The 26145-nt window shown below is 39.8% G+C and overlaps 1 protein-coding gene across 8 annotated transcripts in view; it reads left to right on the forward strand.

Moving 5' to 3' along the window:
* Positions 1-26145, forward strand: part of neo1a (neogenin 1a) — a 450891-nt gene that overhangs the window by 315322 nt on the left and 109424 nt on the right. For all 8 annotated transcript variants that reach the window (XM_061974884.2, XM_061974877.2, XM_061974881.2 and 5 more), the window contains exon 7: positions 113-233. In XM_061974884.2, the coding sequence (XP_061830868.2) occupies positions 113-233 (121 nt within the window). The remainder of the gene's footprint in view (positions 1-112; positions 234-26145) is intronic.

A 26145-nucleotide genomic window follows, 5' to 3' on the forward strand; every position in this document is an offset into this window, starting at 1 on the left:
TTTAATGCATGGAAATGTACATAATGTTTTCTTGTAACACAATCATTTTTCCTGGCAAATATGTATTGTCATGTGCTATTACCAGCCTCTTTACTTTCTGTACATTGTGTAGAAGGAGCACAACCTGCAGGTTCTGGGCCTGGTCAAGTCTGACGAGGGTTTTTACCAGTGCCTGGCGGAAAATGATGCAGGAAACATTCAGTCCAGCGCACAACTCATCATCTTGGATCACGGTACGCAACTCATGCTCGGAGAATATTTAATTGATTCCCACTTTCGTAGATGCTAATCAACAATTAATAACGCACATCAGTTCACTGAAGGATCATGCCTGATAGGACTCAATTAACCGCATCTGATAGGTTTTGCTCAAATAACAAAGCGGATTGGAAGGAATCAATCTGATCGAGCACAGTCTTGCACATCATGGCCACGTTTTCTGGCAAACACAGAGCAGGTCAATAAATATGTCATATTGGTCGTCGGTCTTTTGAAGAGGACCGTGGACACGAAGAAGTGAGAGGAAATGATACAAACAAGATGTCACATATCACAAGATAATGATAATATCATTTCAGTTGGAAGTAATTCACTGGAGGAATCTGACAAAAAGCAATAGCTCTAAGCTGGAAGAGAGGGAGAGACTGGACAATAAGAGCAGTGCACGTCTTAGTAATCATTGTACAATTCTGTGGAGCAGATCTTTTCATATGTTCAATGATACCATCTTTATCCTTAAGGATGGTCGCGGCATTTGAGCGGGTCTTGGCCCGGGCCGTGAAATAATTAGGGATGGGCGATATGGACTGAAATATATCTTGCAAGTTATATTGCAGCCTCTTTCGATAACAGTATATATTACGAAATATTATTCGGCATATAAATGATAATAGAACCATTTCAAAACAAGTAAAAAAAAAAAAGGCTGCAACTGTAGTTGCTGATGTATGTGCTAACATATTGCAATTATTTCTGGTTGTATTATTTTCTTAAAAAACTAATATTAATCTACTTGCTAATTTATTGTTGATATCTGGTTACTTTTTGCTTCAACATTGTTTTATCTACAGTCTTGTTATAATCTAATGCTCACTTATTTTTCTGTTGGATACTTTGCATTAGTTTTGGAAATGTCGGTGTCGATCCAATACCAAGTAGGCACAGTGGCAGTATTGGGCATATCAATGTTCGGTATGGGGAACATATTCACCATTAATTAGTTGCTTATTAACATGCAAATTAGTAACATATTGGCTCTTAAAGGCCTACTGAAATGCGATTTTCTTATTTAAACGGGGATAGCAGGTCCATTCTATGTGTCATACTTGATCATTTTGCGATATTGCCATATTTTTGCTGAAAGGATTTAGTAGAGAACATCGACGATAAAGTTTGCAACTTTTGGTCGCTGATAAAAAGGCCTTGCCTGTACCGGAAGTAGCGTGACGTCACAAGTTGTGGAGCTCCTCACATCCGCACATTGTTTACAATCATGGCCACCAGCAGCGAGAGCGATTCGGACCGAGAAAGCAACGATTTCCCCATTAATTTGAGCGAGGATGAAAGATTCATGGATGAGGAAAGTGAGAGTGAAGGACGAGAGGGCAGTGGGAGCGATTCAGATAGGGAAGATGCTGTGAGAGGCGGGTGGGACCTGATATTCAGCTGGGAATGACTAAAAGAGTAAATAAACACAAGACATATATATACTCTATTAGCCACAACACAACCAGGCTTATATTTAATATGCCACAAATTAATCCCGCATAACAAACACCTCCCCCCTCCCGTCCATATAACCCGCCAATACAACTCAAACACCTGCACAACACACTCAATCCCACAGCCCAAAGTACCGTTCACCTCCCCAAAGTTCATAGAGCACATATATTTCCCCAAAGTCCCCAAAGTTACATACGTGACATGCACATAGCGGCACGCACGTACGGGCAAGCGATCAAATGTTTGGAAGCCGCAGCTGCATGCGTACTCACGGTACCGCGTCTGCGTATCCAACTCAAAGTCCTCCTGGTAAGAGTCTCTGTTGTCCCAGTTCTCCACAGGCCAATGGTAAAGCGTGACTGTCATCTTCCGGGAATGTAAACAATGAAACACCGGCTGTGTTTGTGTTGCTGCAGCCGGCCGCAATACACCGCTTCCCACCTACAGCTTTCTTCTTTGCTGTCTCCATTGTTCATTGAACAAATTGCAAAAGATTCATCAACACAGATGTCCAGAATACTGTGGAATTTTGCGATGAAAACAGACGACTTAATAGCTGGCCACCATGCTGTCCCAAAATGTCCTCCACAATCCGTGACGTAACGCGCTGACGTCATCATACCGAGACGTTTTCAGCAGGATATTTCGCGCAAAATTTAAAATTGCACTTTAGTAAGCTAAAGCATTGCATGTGTTGCAATGTTAAGATTTCATCATTGATATATAAACTATCAGACTGGGTGGTCGGTAGTAGTGGGTTTCAGTAGGCCTTTAATTAGTCATTATTAAGTACTTATTGAGGGTTAGGGTTAGGGTTAGGGTTAAGGTCCAACCCTAACCCTAACTAACAAAATAACTATAAATGAAGTCTTTGTTACTTAGAATATGTTACCCGTACTAAAGTGTTACCCAATGTTTATATTTACAATTTTCATCATCATTTATTGATTACATGTTTGGTCATAACTGTAATCTGACAATATTAGTTCATATTCAAATATTTCCATATTATTTTATAATAAAATCAACAGTGCAAAACAGATGAATTATTGATCTAATCACTGCTGTATCGACTATATACTGATACCATATTTAGTATCGATCCACCCTTGTTTACATTCAAGAGCTTCAGCCTAGCAATTAGCTATGCTGTTTTCCTGTGGTGTGTTTAACTATCCCTTATCCTCTCATCCTCCAGTGATAATGGTACCTGTAAGAAACAGTTAAATTGCTGCCGTGGAAGTGAGGATTAGTGATTTGGTGGCTGCACTGTGAGAGATTAGCAAGGGCGTTGCATTGTTTGAGGATGCCTTCTTTTGCTTGTGGCTGTCCAATCTGCAGGACACAGCTGAAATGTGTCATCAACATGCATTATCACGATCAGACGATAGTATTAAAAACTCTTATCGCAGGGGTGCTCAAACGTTTTGCCTCCAAGGGTCAAAGTGGAAAATGTTTGACTGGTTCGAGGGCCAAACAGCGATTTTTACCGAGTGAGGAATTTAGCCTCATACCGCCATATATAATTAAAAGGTAGTAGAAATTGTCACACAGCTGCGTGCCTGATTCAGTTAGCATGCAACTGAAGTTGGCACGTTGTAAAAATCGTAAATAAAAACAGAACACAATGATTTGCAAATCCTTTTCAACTTATATTCAATTGAATAGACTGCAAAGACAAGGTACTTAATGTTCGAACTGAGAAACTTAATTTAGAATTTAATGGCAGCAACACATTGCAAAAAAGTTGGCACAGGGGCATTTTTACCACTGTGTTACATGGTCTTTCCTTTTAACAACACTCAGTAAACGTTTGGGAACTGAGGAGACCAATATATGAAGCATTTCAGGTGGAATTCTTTCCCATTCTTGCTTGATGTACAGCTTAAGTTGTTCAACAGTCCGGGGTCTCCGTTGTGGTATTTTAGGCTTCATAATGCGCCACACATTTTCAATGGGAGACAGGACAGTCTAGTACCCACACTCATTTACTACGAAGCCACGCTGTGGTAACACGTGCAGAATGTGGCTTGGCATTGTCTTGCTGAAATAAAAATATGACCACTTTACTGCGCGTTATAATCCGGTGCGCCTTTTGTATGAAAAAAGACCTGAATAGACCCGCTCATCGGCAATGCGCCTTATAATCCGGTGTGCCCTATGGTCCTGAAGGTCCTGAAAATACGGTAATAATTAGGGATGTCCGATAATGGCTTTTTGCCGATATTCCGATATTGTCCAACTCTTTAATTACCGATACCGATATCAACCCATACCGATATCAATCGATGTATACAGTCGTGGAATTAACACATTATTATGCCTAATTTGGACAACCGGGTATGGTGAAGATAAGGTACTTTTAAAAAAATTAATAAAATAAAATAAGATAAATAAATTAAAAACATTTTCTTGAATAAAAAAGAAAGTAAAACTAGAGATGTCCGATAATATCGGCCTAAATGCGTTAAAATGTAATCTCGGAAATTATCGGTATCGTTTTTTTTTTATTATTGGTATCGTTTTTTTATTTTATTTATTTTTGTATTTTAATTTTTTAATTAAATGAACATAAAAAAACACAAGATACACTTACAATTAGTGCACCAACCCAAAAAACCTCCCTCCTCCATACACTCATTCACACAAAAGGGTTGTTTCTTTCTGTTATTAATATTCTGGTTCCTACATTATATATCAATATATATCAATACAGTCTGCAAGGGATACAGTCCGTAAGCACACATGATTGTGCGTGCTGCTGGTCCACTAATAGTACTAACCTTTAACAGTTAATTTTACTCATTTTCATTAATTACTAGTTTCTATGTAACTGTTTTTATATTGTTTTACTTTCTTTTGTATTCAAGAAAATGTTTTTAATTTATTTATCTTGTTTTATTAATTTTTTTAAAAAGTACCTTATCTTCACCATACCTGGTTGTCCAAATTAGGCATAATACTGTGTTAATTCCACGACTGCATATATCGGTTGATATCAGTATCTGTAATTAAGGAGTCGGACAATATCGGAATATCGGATATCGGCAAAAAGCCATTATCGAACATCCCTAAAAAAAAACGATACCGATAATTTCCGATATTACATTTTAACGCATTTATCGGCCGATAATATCGGACATCTCTAGTAATAATTAATGGGACTACGTGAATTTGAAATAAACTACCGGGTGACAATACTGGCAGTCACATCATTAATGTACAAATGTTAGAACCCAACATCTGGTGGGGGGTTCAACGTTGCGTTTTTGTCTCCTAGGATTTTATCACACTTAATGCAACCGAGCTTTTAACAGTGTGCAATTGTGGACATCTGTGAATGGATAAGTGAGGATGTGTAGTGGGTAGAAAATTAAACCAGCGGGGTTTATTTCAACCAGATGTGACGAAGGACGAATGAACAGAACTAATTGATGTGGTTTTTTGCAGAAACATATATAAAACAACACATCTTCCATATGTGCATTTTCCTTAATATAGCATCTGGAGGGCCACATTCAGCATAGTCTGTTGTACACAAAAGCCCAAGTGGGCTTTCAAAACTTCTCATAGTGAGGAAAAGACGAGCAGTGGTTCAGAACATGCAAAGATTTTGGAAATAGACTTAATTGAAAATGTTTTAGGATGTTATAGCTTGTGTAATTACCTCCGAACATTAGCAGGAATTTAATAGAATATAAATTCAACCTCATTTGCACCTTGATGACATGACATAAATCTCACCGCAAAAATGAAAATGTACTTAAACAAAGCATCTGATCACTCCTTAAGAATGACAGTAATGCAAATGTGATCGTTTACAAGGACCGTGTCACACTTTACCGCTAGTTGGAAATGGGACTTAAAGGGGTCCTGTCCTGCTCATTCCAGGGGCTTTTAATGATGATCCTGGATGGCACTAAAGCAGGGGTGTCAAAGTCAAGGCCCGAATGAATTATCTATGGCCCCCGGGATGATATTTGATTAGTATTAGAACCGGCCCGCAGTCCGCAGCCACCTGCTGCTGTTTTGCACGCACCAATACTCCATCAGTGTTGGCGCGAGGAGTTTTCAAAATGGGGTCCCAGGGACCCCCATCAAGTCTTAAAAATGGGGTCCCGTAGTACATTTTTGGGGTCCCACTTTTTTGTAAGCGTTTTGAAAACAAATGATAAATGTATGCATTATCCTGTTATATCTCACATTCTTTATTGTGTTTTGGAAAAAGGTTGTCATAAATGTTACTTAATTCATTAAAAAAATAATACAAAAGAAAGCAAATTTTTATGCATATGTACATTTATTCAGTTGTAAACATTCATTCACTTTCTTCTTTCCTTCATGGATTTAAACATTACCGCTGCCGGTATTTTTTTCTATATTTTTATTGTAATATTTTCAGAATGTGTTTGTTCTATTTTTGGCCAACGTAAGACAATAAGAACAATCTGAAGCTGTCTTTATTTTCTAGTTTCTAGTTTTATTTTATTTTTTTTATTTTTTTTTATTTTTTAAAAGTTTTAATACCATGATTTTAATAGTCCGGCCCACATGTGCACAGATTTTCCTCCATGCGGGCCCCTGAGCTAAAATGAGTTTGACACCCCTGCACTAAAGCAAGTTTATTTAATATAATTCTCAAATTATGTACAGGCTACACAGAATCTGCATTAGTTCCACTTTCTTGGCTCTCAACTCAACCCTCTGCCATTCCTCAGCGATGCATTGAAAAAAAAAAACACCCATGAACCGATTAGATATTGAAGTATTGGATGATATCAACACGCATCAATAAGATCTGATACAAGCAGCCCTGTATCGGCTTTACTTGTGCAAAGCTGGACGACCTGTTAACAGATAAATATCTTCTGATGATCACACAAGGTTGATCTTTTCTTGTGTTTTAGTTAAGTCATTTCCAAAAGGTAAACATGGTAGGCTGTATGCTACAAGAGCGAGCACACAACAGCTAAGCACACAATAGCGCACAAGCTAGACATACGTCACAACTAAACATTTTGAAATAGGGCGGTCTAAAACGCATTTGTCAATATAAACAGGTGTCAAGTAATTGCAGTCGCATAGCGCTTACAGATACAAAGTCTCCAAGGCAGAAGCGTGTTAGAAGGCATCCAGTAACAAATGTGTCTGCATCATTCAACAAACAGTAACATGCGCTTAATTTAAAGAATTGTTGTGGCCAAAAAAATAACTCCACTCTACTTTAAAAGCATAAATATTTCATATTTTTGCTTTTCAAACCTGCCATTGTTCTCAGAGTAATTCCACTTGATACATTTTTTTGTAACATTCCACACCATACTTGCCAGCCTTGAGACCTTTCGAATTCGGGAGATTTGGGGGGGGTTTGGTGGTAGTGGGGGTGTATATTGTAGCCCGGAAGAGTTAGGGATGCAAGGGGTTCTGGGTATTTGTTCTGTTGTGTTGATGTTGTGTTACGGGGCGGATGTTCTCCCGAAATGTGTTTGTCATTCTTGTTTGGTGTGGGTTCACAGTGTGGCGCATATTTGTAGCAGTGTTAAAGTTGTTTATATGGCCACCCTCAGTGTGACCTGTATGGCTGTTGATCAAGTATGTCTTGCAGTCACTTTCGTGTGTATGCAGAAGCTGCATACAACGTGTGTGCAGACGCTAAAGGCAGTGCCTTCACGGCACACCCTTAATATTGTTGTGTCCGGGAGAAATTCGGGAGAATGGTTGCCCTGGGAGATTTTCGGGAGGGGCACTGAAATTCGGGAGTCTCCTGGAAAAATCAGGAAGGTTGGCAAGTATGTTCCACACTACAAAATAATACAAGTACCGTATTTTTCGGACTATAAGTCGCAGTGTTTTTCATAGTTTGGCCGGGCTACAGTGCGACTTATATATGTTTTTTTCCTTTTTTTATTATGCATTTTCGGCAGGTGCGACTTATACTCCGGTGCGACTTATACTCCGAAAAATACGGTATACACTATGATTCGTGCAGATATCGTATCGGAATAATTAATATCGGAATATATTATACTAATATTCATTAGTGGGTATTACGATCGCATCCTGACACTGCCAGTAGCCAGTATAACAGACCTGGGCAAATTAAGGCCCGGGGGCCGTTAAACTTTTCAATCTTGCCCGCCGGACATTCCCAAATAATTTTTTTAGATCTTTAAGATGGAAACTGTAGCTGCCTTAATGATGTGCAGTGATGTTTTTAAATGACCGTAAGTCTTGAACTATACAAAGTATTTCAATGGTTGGAATCTGCGCTTTTGCATGATATACTAGTTACTATGGTCATCTGGTTAGTTACTATGGTAATCTACGTCACAGCAGCTCAGACGAGGCACCAAGCAGTGTGGGTGGGGAGCGTTTCCACTGAGTGTTTCCAGAGTGTCAGCCTGAAACGCGGGTGTCAGGTACAGACGCGGAAGGAGAATTTTACAACAAAGTTCTGCAAGAAAAGTGATATTATATTAGATTGTAGGTAGGGTTTTTTTTACCCTTCACGTTCATATTTCGTTGTTTGTTGCATTTTTGTTGCGTTTCGCTTGATTGTAAAATATGTCGATGGAGAGGGGGTGTGACGTTCATATGTTGTCAATATTCAGTGTTTTATCCTTCATAGTTAATATTGTAAATCCCACATTCTTTATTTTCATGTACATTCTGGGTGTCTCATTCAGTAAAAAAATTTAAAATTCCATTCCGTTTTTTAAGGCAGTCTGTCATAAAGTTTTTAGCAATCAGACATTATTGTGAGGTTTTGTATTAGTGTTCCTAAAAATAGATATACTGGCCCCCAGGCACATTTTTTTCTCTAAATTTGGCCCCCGAGTCAAAATAATTGCCCAGGCCTGCAGTATAAGCAGCGTCACTGATTATTCTCACAAGTGGGTGTTCGGAATGGACAAAGTGAATTTGTATTATTTATAGAAATATATAATCTCTCACAAAATTCTTAATTTTGAACTGGAACATTCTGTACTGGATGAGAGTGCATCCAATTTTGCGAATTGACAACCGGTCCTCCCAATGGACAAATATGCAACCTTCAAAAGAGATCAGAAATAGAACTCAATTGGGGGTCTAAATGGCCCTGAACATTCCACATGTGGAATATGAGTCAACTTAGTTGCAACCAGATGTGAGTAAACTGGAAAGCAAACGCCGAAAGAGGACATACAGGGGCCTAATTATGCCGTTTCACTAATGTTCCTTGTAAAGTTGCCATCATCATCAACTGTGTGTGTTTTAGGTGGGGTACAAAAAAGAAGATGACTCATTTAGTGGTAGAAGTCATTAAAAAGTCCTAAAATGTAATTAAGTCCAACCTTCATATAGAGCAGTTGGAATTCATCCAAGTTCAAATGTAATACTAACAGCCTGTTGATGCCCCCTGCTGGCAATTTGGTCCTCACTCCCTCGTTGTTGTCGTCAAAACGACGGGAGGGATGTTTTGTCGGTGGCTGCTATTTAAAGGGTTCTTGTCGCAGAGTGCTGCTGCTGTACTTTGCAAACTTTTCCAACCACATAATTATGTGAAGTGTTGGTACATGATATACTGGCAGTTGTCTATTTCAGCGTGGCGAGGACTATGGTCATGTTGTTTTCAACTCTGAGGTTAGACAAAGCATTTATTAAAATGATTTCCACAGACGGTACGGAATCGAAATGTGATGGAACGGCACAGACGTGTACTGTACTCCAAGTCCATGGTTTGCAGTGTCGTTGTTTTTTTGTGCTTTGTTCGTGGAAATCCGAAGCAAAAAAACGCTTTCACAGCAAAAAGGTATTAATACTTATATGATGTATCACAATTAGGGATGATATTTGTTAAGAAATTATCGATTTCGATGCCATTATCGAATCCTCTTATTAAGCTGATTCCTTATCGATTCTCTTATCGAATCCAGATAGGTTGGTGTGTATGGAAAAAAAAAACACACAATACTTGGTTTAACAAAAGCTCACTTTTATTTTTTAAGAAACAAATGAAATAAACAGAGCAAACACTGCCCTGGTCACTCTGGCTGTCATGAATGTCATCATCTGAAATAGGATAACGTTAACATTATCTTCATTCACATCTTGCAAGCACTAGTTTATTAGACAGACCTGCAAACTCTGGAGTGGTGTAGGCTACAAGATATCGTTAAAGGGGAACATTATCACAATTTCAGAAGGGTTAAAACCATTAAAAAATCAGTTCCCAGTGGCTTATTTTATTTTTCGAAGTTTTTTTCAAATTTTACCCATCACGCAATATCCCTAAAAAAAGCTTCAAAGTGCCTGATTTTAACCATCGTTATATACACCCGTCCATTTTCCTGTGACGTCACATAGTGATGCCAACACAAACAAACATGGCGCATAGAACAGCAAGCTATAGCGACATTAGCTCGGATTCAGACTCTGATTTCAGCGGCTTAAGCGATTCAACAGATTACGCATATATTGAAACGGATGGTTGTAGTGTGGAAATTGAAGAAGAAACTGAAGCTATTGAGCCATATCGGTTTGAACCGTATGCAAGCGAAACCGACGAAAACGACACGACAGCCAGCGACACGGGAGAAAGCGAGGACGAATTCAGCGATCGCCTTCTAACCAACGATTGGTATGTGTTTGTTTGGCATTAAAGGAAACTAACAACTATGAACTAGGTTTACACCATATGAAATACATTTGGCAACAACATGCACTTTGAGAGTGCAGACAGCCCAATTTTCATCAATTAATATATTCTGTAGATATACCCTCATCCGCTCTCTTTTCCTGAAAGCTGATCTGTCCAGTTTTGGAGTTGATGTCAGCAGGCCAGGGAAGCTAGGGTCGATATTCTTCTCTTGATCATCTTCGGTGGCATAAGGGACGGTGTGAGCCAAGACATCCAGGAGGTTTAGCTCGCTCGTCATTGCTTGCCGTGCTACAGAGGTCCTTTGTCCCTGAATTGCTCACACACTCCGACAGATTCAATGGGGGTCTGGCAGCAGATTTCTTTGACTTTATCGTTGGAAATGCATCTCCTTTGAGTGTCGCAGGATATCCACTCATTCTTGCCATCTCTGTCGTAGCATAGCTTTCGTCGGTAAAGTGTGCAGAACAAACGTCCAATTTCTTGCCACTTTCGCATCTTTGGGCCACTGGTGCAACTTGAATCTGTCCCTGTTCGTGTTGTTACACCCTCCGACAACACACCGACAAGGCATGATGTCTCCAAGGTACGGAAAACAGTCGAAAAAACATAAAATAACAGAGCTGATTTGACTCGGTGTTTGAGAAAATGGCGGATTGCTTCCTGATGCGACGTCACATTGTGACGTCATCGCTCCGAGAGCGAATATTAGAAAGGCGTTTAATTCGCCAAAATTCACCCATTTAGAGTTCGGAAATCGGTTAAAAAAATATATGGTCTTTTTTCTGCAACATCAAGGTACATATTGACGCTTACATAGGTCTGGTGATAATGTTCCCCTTTAATTAACAAACATTTGATAAAATTCTATTTGACACAAAAATTACACACTCTAAGTGAGTGAATAAGTGAATTTTTTTTTTTTTTTAATTGAAAAAAGGACTAGCAACAATTAAAACGTACAAATTGAATTGTATTGTTTTTTTATATTGCTATTGATATTTAAATGTATTGTTATTACCATTAATTTACTTGTTGAGGTTAATTCGTTATTAATTTTTTTTAGTTGAGTTTAGTCTAGTCTTTATTTGAAGCGACAATGCACAGAAACATTAAGCTCAAAAACAGATATGTTCTGTACCAGATTATAGCTAAATAGCTCATTTCCATCTGCAGTCCCTGGCTACCTAAATTAAAGGGATACAAAAATCATGCAATAGAATTATGACAATAAAATCATACACAAGTATTAAGAAAAATGTCATAAAATGCCCTTTCATGGACACATACTTAATATACAATACTCTCCAAGGTACGGAAAACAGTCGAAAAAACGGAAAATAACAGAGCTGATTTGACTCGGTGTTTGTAATGTGTTTGAGAAAATGGCGGATTGCTTCCCGATGTGACGTCACAACGTGACGTCATCGCTCCGAGAGCGAATAATAGAAAGGCGTGTAATTCGCCAAAATTCACCCATTTAGAGTTCGGAAATCGGTTAAAAAGAATATATGGTCTTTCTTCTGCAACATCAAGGTATATATTGACGCTTACATAGGTCTGGTGATAATGTTCCCCTTTAACGTTATCAGACACATACAAAAAAGCTAACGTTACCGTTAGCCACTGACTATGCTTGGGTAGCGTTAGTCTGGCTAACATTACTGCAGTCCTGGTTGACATAAGAGGTAACTTTATTTTAGCCTAAAGGCTACAAGTGAGCAGATATGGAAATGAACCGGCAACAGTTAATGTTAGTTACTCACCGGCACTATCACTGGGACTGCAGGTTGAAGCAGAGGGAGAGGGGCGTGCTTCGTCATCTGGCAATAATTGCAGATCGCCGTTTCCTTGTCGTATTTCTTAGTAAAGTGAAGCCATGCCTTGGAGCGTTTTTTTCCGGTCTATTGTTGTTGCTGCTTCTGTATCTGCCGCCGAATGACTGAGCTACGTCATTTCCTGTGATGTGCCACAGGACATTTCCTATGACACGGGATTCGTTCCCAGGGATTTGAACAAAGAACCAAATGTTTTTCTTTACTATAGTGGCTTCGATAACGGGAACCGTTTCTCAAAAAGGGGTTTCGAATCCATAGAATCGATTCTTTTCTTATCCAACAATCGGGAGATCTGGTTTTCGAACATCATCCCTAATTACAATGCATTCATTAGTTAAGAAGAGAGATACAGCGGTACCTTTTGATTGATTGAGACTTTTATTAGTAGGTTGCACAGTGAAGTACATATTCTGTACAATGGACCACTAAATGGTAACACCCAAATAAGTTTTTTAACTTGTTTAAGTCGGGGTCCATTGATTCATGATACAGATATATACTATCATCATATTACAGTCATCACACAAGACAATCATCAGGGTGTATACATTGAATTATTTACATTATTTACAATCCGGGGTGTGGAGGGGGGGGTTTGGTTGTTATCATCAGTCATCAACAATTGAGAACAGAGAAATGGATATTGAAACAGTGTAGGTCTGACTTGGTAGGATATGTACAGCAAGTAGTGGACATAGAGAGAGAGAGAGAGATCAGAAGGCATAAGAAAAATATCTGCATTTGATTATTAACAACAATCCGGGGAGGGTGTTAGTTTAGGGTTGAAGTTGCCTGGAGGTTTTCTTTTAGTGCGGTTTTGAAGGAGGATAGAGATGCCCTTTCTTTTATACCTGTTGGGAGCGCATTCCAAATTGATGTGGCATAGAAAGAGAATGAGTTAAGACCTTTGTTAGATCGGAATCTAGGTTTAACGTGGTTAGTGGAGCTCCCCCTGGTGTTGTGGTTATGGCGGTCATTTACGTTAAGGAAGTAGTTTGACATGTACTTAGGTATCAGGGAGGTGTAGCGGATTTTATAGACTAGGCTCAGTGCAAGTTGTTTTACTCTGTCCTCCACCCTGAGCCAGCCCACTTTGGATAAGTGGGTAGGAGTGAGGTGGGATCTGGGGTGGAGGTCTAGAAGTAATCTGACTAGCTTGTTCTGGGATGTTTGGAGTCTAGATTTGAGGGTTTTGGAGGTGCTAGGGTACCAGGAGGTGCATGCGTAATCGAAAAAGGGTTGAACGAGAGTTCCCGCTAGAATCCTCATGGTGCTTTTGTTGACCAGAGAGGAGATTCTATAGAGAAATCTCGTTCGTTGGTTGACCTTTTTGATTACCTCAACTTAAAGGGGCCGTATTATGCAAAACCAACGTTTCTTACCTGTTGGTACCTGCTTATGTGTATTTGGCATCTGCATAAGTCCCGAAAATTTGAAATCGAACCGTGAATGCATGGCCAAGATATTTATAAAACAATCTTGCCTTCCTACAAAGCGGCCATTCAAGTGTCACATTTTTCCAAGTGTGACGACAGCGGATTATCCATATCCGGTAGAAATGTACCGAAACATCCTTACGCTTGCCAACCATGTTTAATTTATGTTTTCACCACAACATCATGTCTCAACGGAGGAAAATGTTGGTTTGCTTTAACAAGCACAAGTCACTACAATAACTTTCAGCCTTATCTGAAGCCTCATCGCTCCGAGCATGCGCCAAGAAGAGTCCTGCTTCACCTACAAACCTTCAACTTCACAAAAAAAACTACTTTTAAAGGTGGGCTCAATGCCTACTATTTATGGCAACGGAGGAGACAATGAAACAGTAAGTACCGTATTTTCCGGACTATAGAGCCGCACCCAGTAAATTTTAGAAGAAAGAATATTTTTCCATATATTAACCACACTGGCCTATAAGCTGCAGACACCTGTATATATGTTGTGAAATTAGTTATTCACACCTAAAGATTCTGTAAATGTTTATTTACATAACTTAATTGTTTCCAAACGGTATGGCAGTAAAATGGCTGATCGAACAAAACAGAAGTCATCGTCATGCACCCACTAGCTGCAGAAGGTAGCTCTCCAATCAGCTAAACAGACTCAGTAAGTCTGAATGAATTTACGAAACTGAAACAATACAAACAGAATGCCATTGGGAGGTAATAATACTTACAAAGACACTCGTAAACATGTTTGCATATTAGCTTATGCTAACAACGCTAGCTTCATTACGTAACGATACGGCGTACTAATATGCATGAAAACACTCCTACAGACATCACACATGGGACGATTTAGATTGCAAACGTCGATTGGAGTGATAAATGAAGAATCAATGCGAGTAGAAACGCTATGGATGCCTAGAAGACGGAACGGCACTTGTACTTCCGGTTCATAGCTCAGTCTAAACAGAATAACACTGCAGTACCAGCAGCACCTGGAGTGAGCAAACTCGTCCAAAAGATGGCGCCATAGAACAAACAATAACACACCTATTCACTGTGTTGGCTTGTTTTAAAAAAAATATATATCTATTTACATTATGGAAGTAGCAAAGAAAAATCCATAAATTAGCAGCAACGTTTTATAAGCCGCAGGGTTTAAAGCCTAGGAAAAATGTTGGGGCTTATAGTCCGGAATTTACGGTACTAATAGTAATTTAGAAATATGTGTAGGATTCCTTAGCAATGTTAGCTGGATTTGTTGTATAGCTAGCTTAGTCTTTCAATGTCACACAATAACATCACTGTCCTCTGACAAAATAAAGAAAGATTTTGGGATGGGTCAAATGCAGAGGACACATTTCACCACACCTAGTGTGTGTGTGACAATCATTGGTACTTTAACTTTAACAACGTCCACAGTTTCCAAAAACAATTTGAAATGTGGACTCGTCAGACCACAGAACACTTTTCCACATCAGTTCATCTTAGATGAGCTCGGGCCCAGCGAAGCCGGCTGCGTTTCTGAGTGTTGTTGATAAATGGCTTTTGCTTTGCTTAGTAAAGTTTTAACTTGCACTTACAGATGTAGCGACAAACCGTAGTTACTGACAGTGGTTTTCTGAAGTGTTCCTGAGCCCATGTAGTGATATCCTTTACACATTGATGCCGCTTTTTGATGCAGTACCGCCTGAGGGATCCAAGGTCACGGGCATTGATGGATCAACTTTTTATTTAATGACAATAAAGTCAAAACGGCAACAACTAGCCAAATTATCCTCATTTGCAGCCGCCCTGCCCACAAGCGTGCACACTCACACACACACACGCTGTCACTATCCCTGTGGTGCACACACAGTTTGAAATCACAAAGTCATTAAACTTTAACAGCCAGGTCACTACAATAATTAGAATAAAAAATATAATTAACTTTACCTTGTTGATTAATCCACTTGGTATGAAGCGGAAGGGAGTGGATGGGCAGTGTCGACAACGCTGTGGATACTACCTTAATGTTTCAAACCACACATCCATTGCTTTCTTTGGACTCATATTGAGCTAATAAAACTAGAACAATGTTGTAAAAAGGCTGAGAAAACTAAAAAGGACACAAAGTAGCACCGTAGCTAACGACAACATTGCTCCGCTGAATGAAAGAGCATCGGAGATCGATCAGCCCGCCCACAATGACTGTGCTGCCGGGCACAAAATAGGTGGATGAAACGATTGTACACTGAGACAAGGTTTGTACACCAAAGCTTATCTTTATCTATTTTGTGGCTTGGTTCATTACTCACCTTCTTTATCAAAGTGTTGTGGTACTCGCAACTTTTTTTGGCCCCTGGTGGCTTATTTTGCAGGCGTCCTCAATTAGAAAAAAACACAGCGACTGAGTCATCACTGCGTGGGATTCTTTGCCTCGGGCTCTCGATTCCGTGTAATGATACGCAGACTAAGGATTAGTTTTGTGACGCATTATTTGAGACGGGCAATTACCACGACCGCCTTTTTATCGTCGACAAACAAGGAGTGGAACCACTTACATTCTGTGCTTTTTATGTTCTGCGATGCACTTTCATTTATGGAAATACGCTTTCGTCTGAGCTGGTCCGTCCTTCCAATTCCTCTCTTTCTGAGCCCCTTCGTTCCCTGAGCTTCCATAAATTATGTTTTGACATTTTGCTTCCCTGTGATCAAGCCAAGCCGCCTATGCTACTAGAGAGCAAAATAATCTTGTTTGGGTGTTTAAGCTCCGAGCTTTCAGGCCGCATCTGTTGCAAGTATATTAGATTGAGATGAATGGGATAAATAAATAAAAAAAATACAGGGGTTTCTGTGCCACAGCAGGTTGGGTAGAAGATTCAGGTTGTTTTATGATGAAATGAATATGGCCCCCCATGTTAAATCCTCATTTACTGCATGCCTTCCCTTTCCATTACTTATTCCCTAATGGTAGCATTAGTTAATCCTCCCCGTGTTGGACCTGCCAACAAAAAGATCTTTACCCGCGAGAAGCGGCAGACGCCTCCAGAGCGATGAAGATGCCCCCATTAAGACCCTCAGCGAGTCCCTCCATTACTTACCATTATGTAGCATATAGCAACGTAGACTACCAGGGGCCACGAGACACTACCCAAACAATGAAACCAATCAGTAACTTCACGAAAGAAGTGCTCATTCGTGCAGTGCAGTGCCTCCTCCCCTGAATAGGGGGCAACAGCGAGGCGTGCTCGCAGTAGTAGAGGAAGATGACTCGTATTAGCAGGATCTTATGTTATTTTCTCTACATTTAAACACTTCCTTGGGGTCTACATAACATGTAGCGCATTTTCCGGACTGTAAGCTCCTTTTTTCCCAAGTTTTGAACCCTGCGGCTTATACAAAGGTGCGGTTAATTTATGGATTTTTCTTCGCTAACGGCTAAATTAGGAAATAGATTAAGCAAAAAAAAAAAATCAAACTATGCACTAAATTTATAAGTGCAAATTTATAAATAAATGCAAAAACTTGACCTGCTCAGTGGTCTTGTGGTTAGAGTGTCCGCCCTGAGACTGGAAGGTCTTGAGTTCAAACCCCGGCCGAGTCATACCAAAGATTATAAAAAATGGGACCCATTGCCTCCCTGCTTGGCACTCAGCATCAAGGGTTGGAATTGGGGGTTAAATCACCAAAATGATTCCCGAGCGCGGCCCCCGCTGCTGCTCACTGCTCCCCTCACCTCCCAGGGGGTGAACATGGGGATGGGTCAAATGCAGGGGATAATTTCACCACACCTAGTGTGTGTGTGACTATCGTTGAGACTTTAACTTTAACTTTAACTTTAAAATGATCCACTTTAAGCAGCTATTGAAACTCAAAGTGCGTCACACCCTTGTGACTGTTTTAGGCTTGAATTGTTTTTTTTCCAGAGTGTGTGGTGTTTTAGTTCGTACTCTTAGTACTCTTATTTTTGTAGTTTCACTTTCCCTGGACTGGGTGCCGGCTGCCACACCAGGCATTGATTGGCAACCGGGACACACCTGTGCCTAGTTACCAATCAGTCCAGAGCTGTCCTCCTTACAGCGTTGGGTCATTGCTATGCTCTCTCTATAGTTCTGCTTTGCCTTTTGCTTTAAACAAAATAGGTTCCATGTTGTGTGCACTAATTAGCTGCACTCACCTTCTTTTGTTCCTAATTTATTTTGGTTATTAAACAATATTATTTTTACTCACCATTTGCCTCTCCTCCGCTTCATCTTGGTGCCACGTCACAAAGCTGCATCCTTGTTCCTGACAAACTGATAAACATCTTGAAACTTGGTAAAAAAAAAAAGGACAAAACCTTATTAATTTCATAAATAATGATGTATAAAAACATGAATTACTTTTCGGGTTTTTGTTTTGTTTTAATCAGCCCGTTTTACTACGGAAACAATTAAGGTATTTAGATAAACATTTGCAGAATATTTCTATGTAAACATATAATTCCACAAAGTACCAGTATATACAGTACAGGCCAAATGTTTGGACACACCTTCTCATTTCAATGTGTTTTCTTTATTTTCATGACTATTTACATTGTAGATTGTCACTGAAGGCATCAAAACTATGACACCTGTGAAGTGAAAACCCTTTCAGGTGACTACCTCTTGAAGCTCATCGAGAGAATGCCAAGAGTGTGCAAAGCAGTAATCAGAGCAAAGGGTGTCTATTTTGAAGAAACTAGAATATAAAACCTGTTTTTAGTTATTTCACGTTTTTTTGTTAAGTACATAACTCCACATGTGTTCATTCATAGTTTTGATGCCTTCAGTGACAATCTACAATGTAAATTAGGGATGTCCGATAATTACTTTTTGCCGATATCCGATATTCCGATATTGTCCAACTCTTTAATTACCGATACCGATAACAACCGATACCGATATATACAGTCGTGTAAGTAACACATTATTATGCCTAATTTGGACAACCAGGTATGGTGAAGATAAGGTCCTTTTCCATATTAATAACAGAAAGAAACAACTCTTTTGTGTAAATAATGGGGGGAAGGTTTTTTGGGTTGGTGCACTAGTTGTAAGTGTATCTTGTGTTTTTTATGTTGATTTAATTTTTTTAAAAAAACGATACCGATAATAATTTTTAAAAAACGATACCGATAATTAAAAAAACGATACCGATAATTTCCGATATTACATTTTAAAGCATTTATCGGCCGATAATAATGAATGCTAATAATGAATGATAATATGAATGATTATAATGAATGAAAGAAACTGCTGTTCTAAATGTGTCCACTGGATGTCACAATAGCAAGTCTTTGTATATTTGTAGATGATGCTACATATGTACAAAATAAACCACATGATGTTAGTACATCAGTCGAGGAAAATGATCAAACTCCATAAATAACATCCTGTAATTTGATTTTGACATAATTGTTTTATCTTGATAGATTGAAAATTAACACCAATGAGTTGACTGATGAACATTATCACATAATATTCAGAAAATATAAATAACGACAAATAAAGTATATACACTATTAACCGCAACAAGTAAGTGGGAAAAAAAACAAGAACATTATGATTTGTACAATTTCAGAATGTGCTTGTTCTATTTTTAAACAAAGAAAACAATCTGAAGTTGTCTTTATTTTTAAGTTATCGTGCTGTGATTTTACCACTTTGGCCCACTTGGGAGTAGATTTTTCTCCATGTGGCCCCCGCTGTAAAATGAGTTTGACACACCTGCTCTATCCTAACAACGACAGCACTGGAAAGAGCATGCCGTATTTTTCGGACTATAAGTCGCAGTTTTTTTTCATAGTTTGGGTGCGACTTATACTCAGGAGTGACTTATGTGTGAAATGATTAACACATTACCGTAAAATATTAAAAATAATATTATTTAGATAGGCTCCAGCGCCCCCCGCGACCCCAAAGGGAATAAGCGGTAGAAAATGGATGGATGGATGGACGTAAGAGACTAGACGTATAAGATTTCATGGGATTTAGCGATTAGGAGTGACAGATTGTTTGGTAAACGTATAGCATGTTCTATATGTTATAGTTATTTGAATGACTCTTACCATAATATGTTACGTTAACATACCAGGCACGTTCTCAGTTGGTTATTTATGCGTCATATAACGTACACTTATTCAGCCTGTTGTTCACTATTCTTTATTTATTTTAAATTGCCTTTCAAATGTCTATTCTCGGTGTTGGGTTTTATCAAATAAATTTCCCCCAAAAATGCGACTTATATACGTTTTTTCCTTCTTTATTATGCATTTTCGGCCGGTGCGACTTATACTCCGGTAAATACGGTAATATGACATGAAGAGAATATGAATACTTTTAGATATTTAGGGAAAGTAAATAAAAAAATAATTTTATCTTTAATCATGATCATGATTTCTGGTTATGTTAGGCCAGCAGAGAAGGCCTTGCTGGCCCTGACGGCACACCACTGTGGCGGTAAAGCGATCTGCGCTATCGCAGTACTTTGTGATGTACCGCGGAAGAAGCTAAGCAAGTACTATATCTTGAACTTATGTAACATCGAATGTAATCAAACCCGAGCTGATTTGCAGAAAGCACAGATGTTGTAAACAGAGCAGTAAAACTGGTTTTAAGAGGCACTCGCACATTTAAAGCAGATTGGGAGAGTGCTCCCCTGCTTCTGCTCACCACACGTAGTCCCTGTTCAAATGCAGACATGATAATAGGCTGCTCAAAGACCCGTCCCTCCTGCTTGACAAGCACTGGATGAAAAGCTCAGGCCTTCCTTCGGGGAATACTGTGCACGCCATCATTTGCCAGCAGGGTCACTGGCCGGCCAGCAGGAGCAAACGTGTCGCACTGGCAGCACTTGGTGTGACCACTGTGCACACCGTGAGATGCCATCAGGAATGTACCTTCAACACCTGACAGCAGTGTGAATGTGTGACTGTTCACATGTCATGGTCTGCTGGGACGCACACACACACACACATACATGCTCACACACTCACACACATCTGCAGCTTTTATTGCTGTCCAGCACAAAGTGATGGCCTGTCACCTCCTTCACACTATAGTATGACACTCATGTACTCATTGGTGCACTTACTGTACTCAAAGTACAGAAGATTCCAGCTTTGCAAAGATAAAAATTGTCACTTTTGAAAGAAAAAGAGGTTTTAATTCAGTGGTTCTTAACCTTGGTTGAGGTACCGAACCCCACCAGTTTCATATGTGCATTCACCGAACCCTTCTTTAGTGAAAAATAAAATGAGGTTTTTTTTTTTCAAATTCAAGACAAAGTTATATGTTTTTCGTAACACTTTAGTATGGGGAACATATTCTAAGTAACAAAGACTTAATTTAGAGTTTTTTGGACACTAGGGGAACATATTCTAAGTAACAAAGACTTAATTTCGAGTTATTTGGTTAGGGTTAGAAGGTTAGGGCCAGGGTTAGAGGGTTAGCGTTATAATAAGGCCATGCCGAATAAGGCATTAATAAGTACTTAATAATGACTAGTTAAGAGCCAATATGTTACTAATTTGCATGTTCAACTAATTAATGGTGAATATGTTCCCCATACTAAAGTGTTACCATGTTTTTTTACTGGTGCACAAAATGAACCGTGCATGAACATCACCTTGTTCAAAGAACAAAACCAACACAGTGCATAAACTCACAACAAATTACACACCTGCAAATCAGTCTGACTTCTGCTGTTGCCGTATCCGTAATACGCCGATAGGGAGAAGTTTTTACTAACACGTTGAGTGTTTTGACCTCCGCCGAACCCCTGAGCCCGACTCACCGAACCCCTAGGGTTCGATCGAACCCAGGTTAAGAACCACTGCCTTTCACACATTACCATGAATTGATTAACGTGGACCCCGACTTAAACAAGTTGAGAAACTTATTCAGGTGTTACCATTTAGTGGTCAATTGTACGGAATATGTACTGTACTGTGTAAACTGTACTGTTTCATATACCTTTGCAATCTACTAGTAAAAGTTTCAATCAATCAATCAAAAAACCTGCAAATCAGATTTAAAATTAGAGGGAACATTGTTTGGGGGTATCCATAATACGCCGATAGGGAGAAGTTTTTATTTACACAATAAGTCGGATGTGTCTTTACCTCCGTGGCGGAGGCTCCGCCGAACCCCTGAGGCCGACTCACCGAACTTCAGGGTTCGATCGAACCCAGGTTAAAGGGGAACATTATCACCAGACCTATGTAAGCGTCAATATATACCTTGATGTTGCAGAAAAAAGACCTTTTTTTTTTTTAACCGATTTCCGAACTCTAAATGGGTGAATTTTGGCGAATTAAACGCCTTTCTATTATTCGCTCTCGGAGAGATGACGTCACAACGTGACGTCACATCGGGAAGCAATCCGCCATTTTCTCACTTTCGTCGGTGTGTTGTCGGAGGGTGTAACAACACGGACAGGGACGGATTCAAGTTGCACCAGTGGCCCAAAGATGCGAAAGTGGCAAGAAATTGGACGGAATTTGTTCAAAATACGAGGCTGTGGGGAAAGCCGACGAAATGGTCAGTCGTTTGTTCCGCACACTTTACCGACGAAAGCTATGCTACGACAGAGATAGCAAGAATGTGTGGATATCCTGCGACACTCAAAGCAGATGCTGACATCAACTCCAAAACTGGACAGATCAGCTTTCAGGAAAAGAGAGCGGATGAGGGTATGTCTACAGAATATATTAATTGATGAAAACTTTATTCATTACTCGCGGTTTTACGAAAATTATTATACATAAACTGTGTTTACCAAGAATTTAGCTTGAAAACATTTATTTTTTTCAATTATTCGAGTACATTCGGGTAGTCTTGTGTAATGCAGTATTTTGTGTCTATTTAGGTATGGTTAACCTGAGTGCTGAAATCGTGGAAAAATATATGTTCTTAGCGCGCCTGAAATGGGCTGTCTGCACTCTCAAAGTGCATGTTGTTGCCAAATGTATTTCATATGCTGTAAACCTAGTTCATAGTTGTTAGTTTCCTTTAATGCCAAACAAACACATACCAATCGTTGGTTAGAAGGCGATCGCCGAATTCGCTGGCTGTCGTGTCGTTTTCGTTTGTTTCGCTTGCATACGGTTCAAACCGATATGGCTCAATAGCTTCAGTTTCTTCTTCAATTTCGTTTTCGCTACCTGCCTCCACACTACAACCATCCGTTTCAATACATGCGTAATCTGTTGAATCGCTTAAGCCGCTGAAATCCGAGTCTGAATCCGAGCTAATGTCGCTATACCTTGCTGTTCTTTCCGCCATGTTTGTTTGTATTGGCATCACTGTGTGACGTCACAGGAAAATGGACGGGTGTATATATCGATGGTTAAAATCAGGCACTTTGAAGCTTTTTTTAGGGATATTGCGTGATGGGTAAAATTTCGAAAAAAACTTCGAAAAATAAAATAAGCCGCTGGGAACTGATTTTTAATGGTTTTAACCCTTCTGAATTGTGATAATGTTCCCCTTTAAGAACCACTGGTCTATAACATATATACAATATATAACAATGACCATGTACAATATTACAGTATATGTGACAGCAGCAGCATCAAATAGAGAGTAGATCCAGCAGAAAATAGACATTAAAAACAAAGAGCAGTAGCTGACATGTCAGGTGTCAGGTAATAGGCAGATATCATCTATTGCTGTATGGCGAGTGATCATACAGCTGGATGGAGTGCGGAATGAAGGAGTTCTTGAATCGCACAGTGCGGGAAGGAAGCTGAAGGAGCCTGTTGGAGTATGAACTCCACTGTCCCTCAATTGTCAGGTGGAGTTATTTTCTGTATAATAGATGGAATCTTTACCTATATATACCGAAAATATGGTCTGTTTACAAGAAAATGTGAAAAAGTATATGAATAAGAAGACATAATGAACCTTTTTGAGCAACGAAATATGGCACTGTTTGATTTTACATGAATCGGTACCCGGTTTTACTGGTGCCTAGTAAAATACATTTGGTTCTCATCCTGAGTAGCATTACATTTAGCCACATGGTAAAGATGCCAAAGCATAGACATTACAATCAATGCATGCATGTTGATCAGAGTTCCTCGCCGAGACTGATTGTGAAAGCTGCAAAATCATCCGCTACCAAATTGATGTCTTTCAGAGCGCATTTGTGTGCTTCAAGTGCTCGTTTTCCCAGGCGGACATTTCAATGTCCTGTGTTTATTCATGCATGGAGAAGAGCTTGGCTTCATTCATAAACGACCTGTCAGTTCAGTGCTAACTGAAATGTTATGGGTGCCAATTTTGCTGTTGTTTTGCCTTGGAAGGAGAAGAAGAAGAAAAAAACGGGACTCAAATAGCCTTGGGTGCCCGCGCCAGTGCTGTTTTTTGAAGGTCAGTCTTGTTGTAAACAACAGTTTATGCTTGGTAGCACACGCCTGAATGCGACCTGCTTCTTTCCTTTCTGGTGGAACACCTGCCCTTATTACCATACCACACTGTTCTCCAGCATGCCAAGCTGACATTTTTGCTCACTCGGTCCTTTGGGTGTGGCAATTAAAAGTAGTGTTTGACTTAAAAACACCACTTTCCCTTCACGCCCTTCCCTTAGCTGCGGGATGATGTCCCCTGCGAGCTTTTATTTTTCCTGTTCGCACCCAGCCCTTTCCTCCGCAGCACCTCCCAGTACCTCCCAGTTTCCATAGGCTAAAAGTGGACTGGCGGGCAAAGGTGGACTGTGAACGCCCCGCTGCTCTGCTGGTGGGAAGGTAAATTACCAGCTCTCACTAGATCTCACCAAGGCCACTTTATTGGTGCAAGGCAGTTTTACAAACCCCGTTTCCATATGAGTTGGGAAATTGTGTTAGATGTAAATATAAACGGAATACAATGATTTGCAAATCATTTTCAACCCATATTCAGTTGAATATGCTACAAAGACAACATATTTGATTTGATTTGGCAAATAATCATTAACTTTAGAATTTGATGCCAGCAACACGTGACAAAGAAGTTGGGAAAGGTGGCAATAAATACTGATAAAGTTGAGGAATGCTCATCAAACACTTATTTGGAACATCCCACAGGTGTGCAGGCTAATTGGGAACAGGTGGATGCCATGATTGGGTATAAAAACAGATTCCCAAAAAATGCTCAGTCTTTCACAAGAAAGGATGGGGCGAGGTACACCCCTTTGTCCACAACTGCGTGAGCAAATAGTCAAACAGTTTGAGAACAACGGTTCTCAAAGTGCAATTGCAAGAAATTTAGGGATTTCAACATCTACGGTCCATAATATCGTCAAAAGGTTCAGAGAATCTGGAGAAATCACTCCACGTAAGCGGCATGGCCGGAAAACAACATTAAATGACCGTGACCTTCGATCCCTCAGACGGCACTGTATCAAATACCGACATCAATCTCTAAAGGATATCACCACATGGGCTCAGGAACACCTCAGAAAACCACTGTCACTAAATACAGTTTGTCGCTACATCTGTAAGTGCAAGTTAAAGCTCTACTATGCAAAGCGAAAGCCATTTATCAACAACATCCAGAAACGCCGTCGGCTTCGCTGGGCCTGAGCTCATCTAAGATGGACTGATACAAAGTGGAGAAGTGTTCTGTGGTCTGACGAGTCCACATTTGAAATTATTTTTGGAAATATTCGACATCGTGTCATCCGGACCAAAGGGGAAGCGAACCATCCAGACTGTTATCGACGCAAAGTTCAAAAGCCAGCATCTGTGATTGTATGGGGGTGCATTAGTGCCCAAGGCATGGGTAACTTACACATCTGTGAAGGCACCATTAATGCTGAAAGGTACATACAGGTTTTGGAACAACATATGCTGCCATCTAAGCGCTGTCTTTTTCATGGACGCCCCTGCTTATTTCAGCAAGACAATGCCAAGCCACATTCAGCACGTGTTACAACAGCGTGGCTTCGTAAAAAAAGAGTGCGGGTACTTTCCTGGCCCGCCTGCAGTCCAGACTTGTCTCCCATCAAAAATGTGTGGCGCATTATGAAGCGTAAAATACGACAGCAGAGAACCCCGGACTGTTGAACGACTGAAGCTCTACATAAAACAAGAATGGGAAATAATTCCACTTTCAAAGCTTCAACAATTAGTTTCCTCAGTTCCCAATCGTTTATTGAGTGTTGTTAAAAGAAAAGGTGATGTAACACAGTGGTGAACATGCCCTTTCCCAACTACTTTGGCACGTGTTGCAGCCATGAAATTCTAAGTTAATTATTATTTGCAAAAAAAACCCAAAGTTTATGAGTTTGAACATCAAATATCTTGTCTTTGTAGCATATTCAACTGAATATGGGTTGAAAAGCATTTGCAAATCATTGTATTCCGTTTATATTTACATCTAACACAATTTCCCAACTCATATGGAAACGGGGTTTGTAGATGGAGCGTTTGTTAGCGGGCTGCCCACACTTCTGTACACATTCAATTTAACCGTTTCAGCCCATTTTGTGGTTGCTCAGCCAAACTAACTTTATACAC

The sequence above is a fragment of the Nerophis lumbriciformis genome, linkage group LG15 (assembly GCF_033978685.3).
Source record: "Nerophis lumbriciformis linkage group LG15, RoL_Nlum_v2.1, whole genome shotgun sequence".
Taxonomy (NCBI): Eukaryota; Metazoa; Chordata; class Actinopteri; order Syngnathiformes; family Syngnathidae; genus Nerophis; species Nerophis lumbriciformis.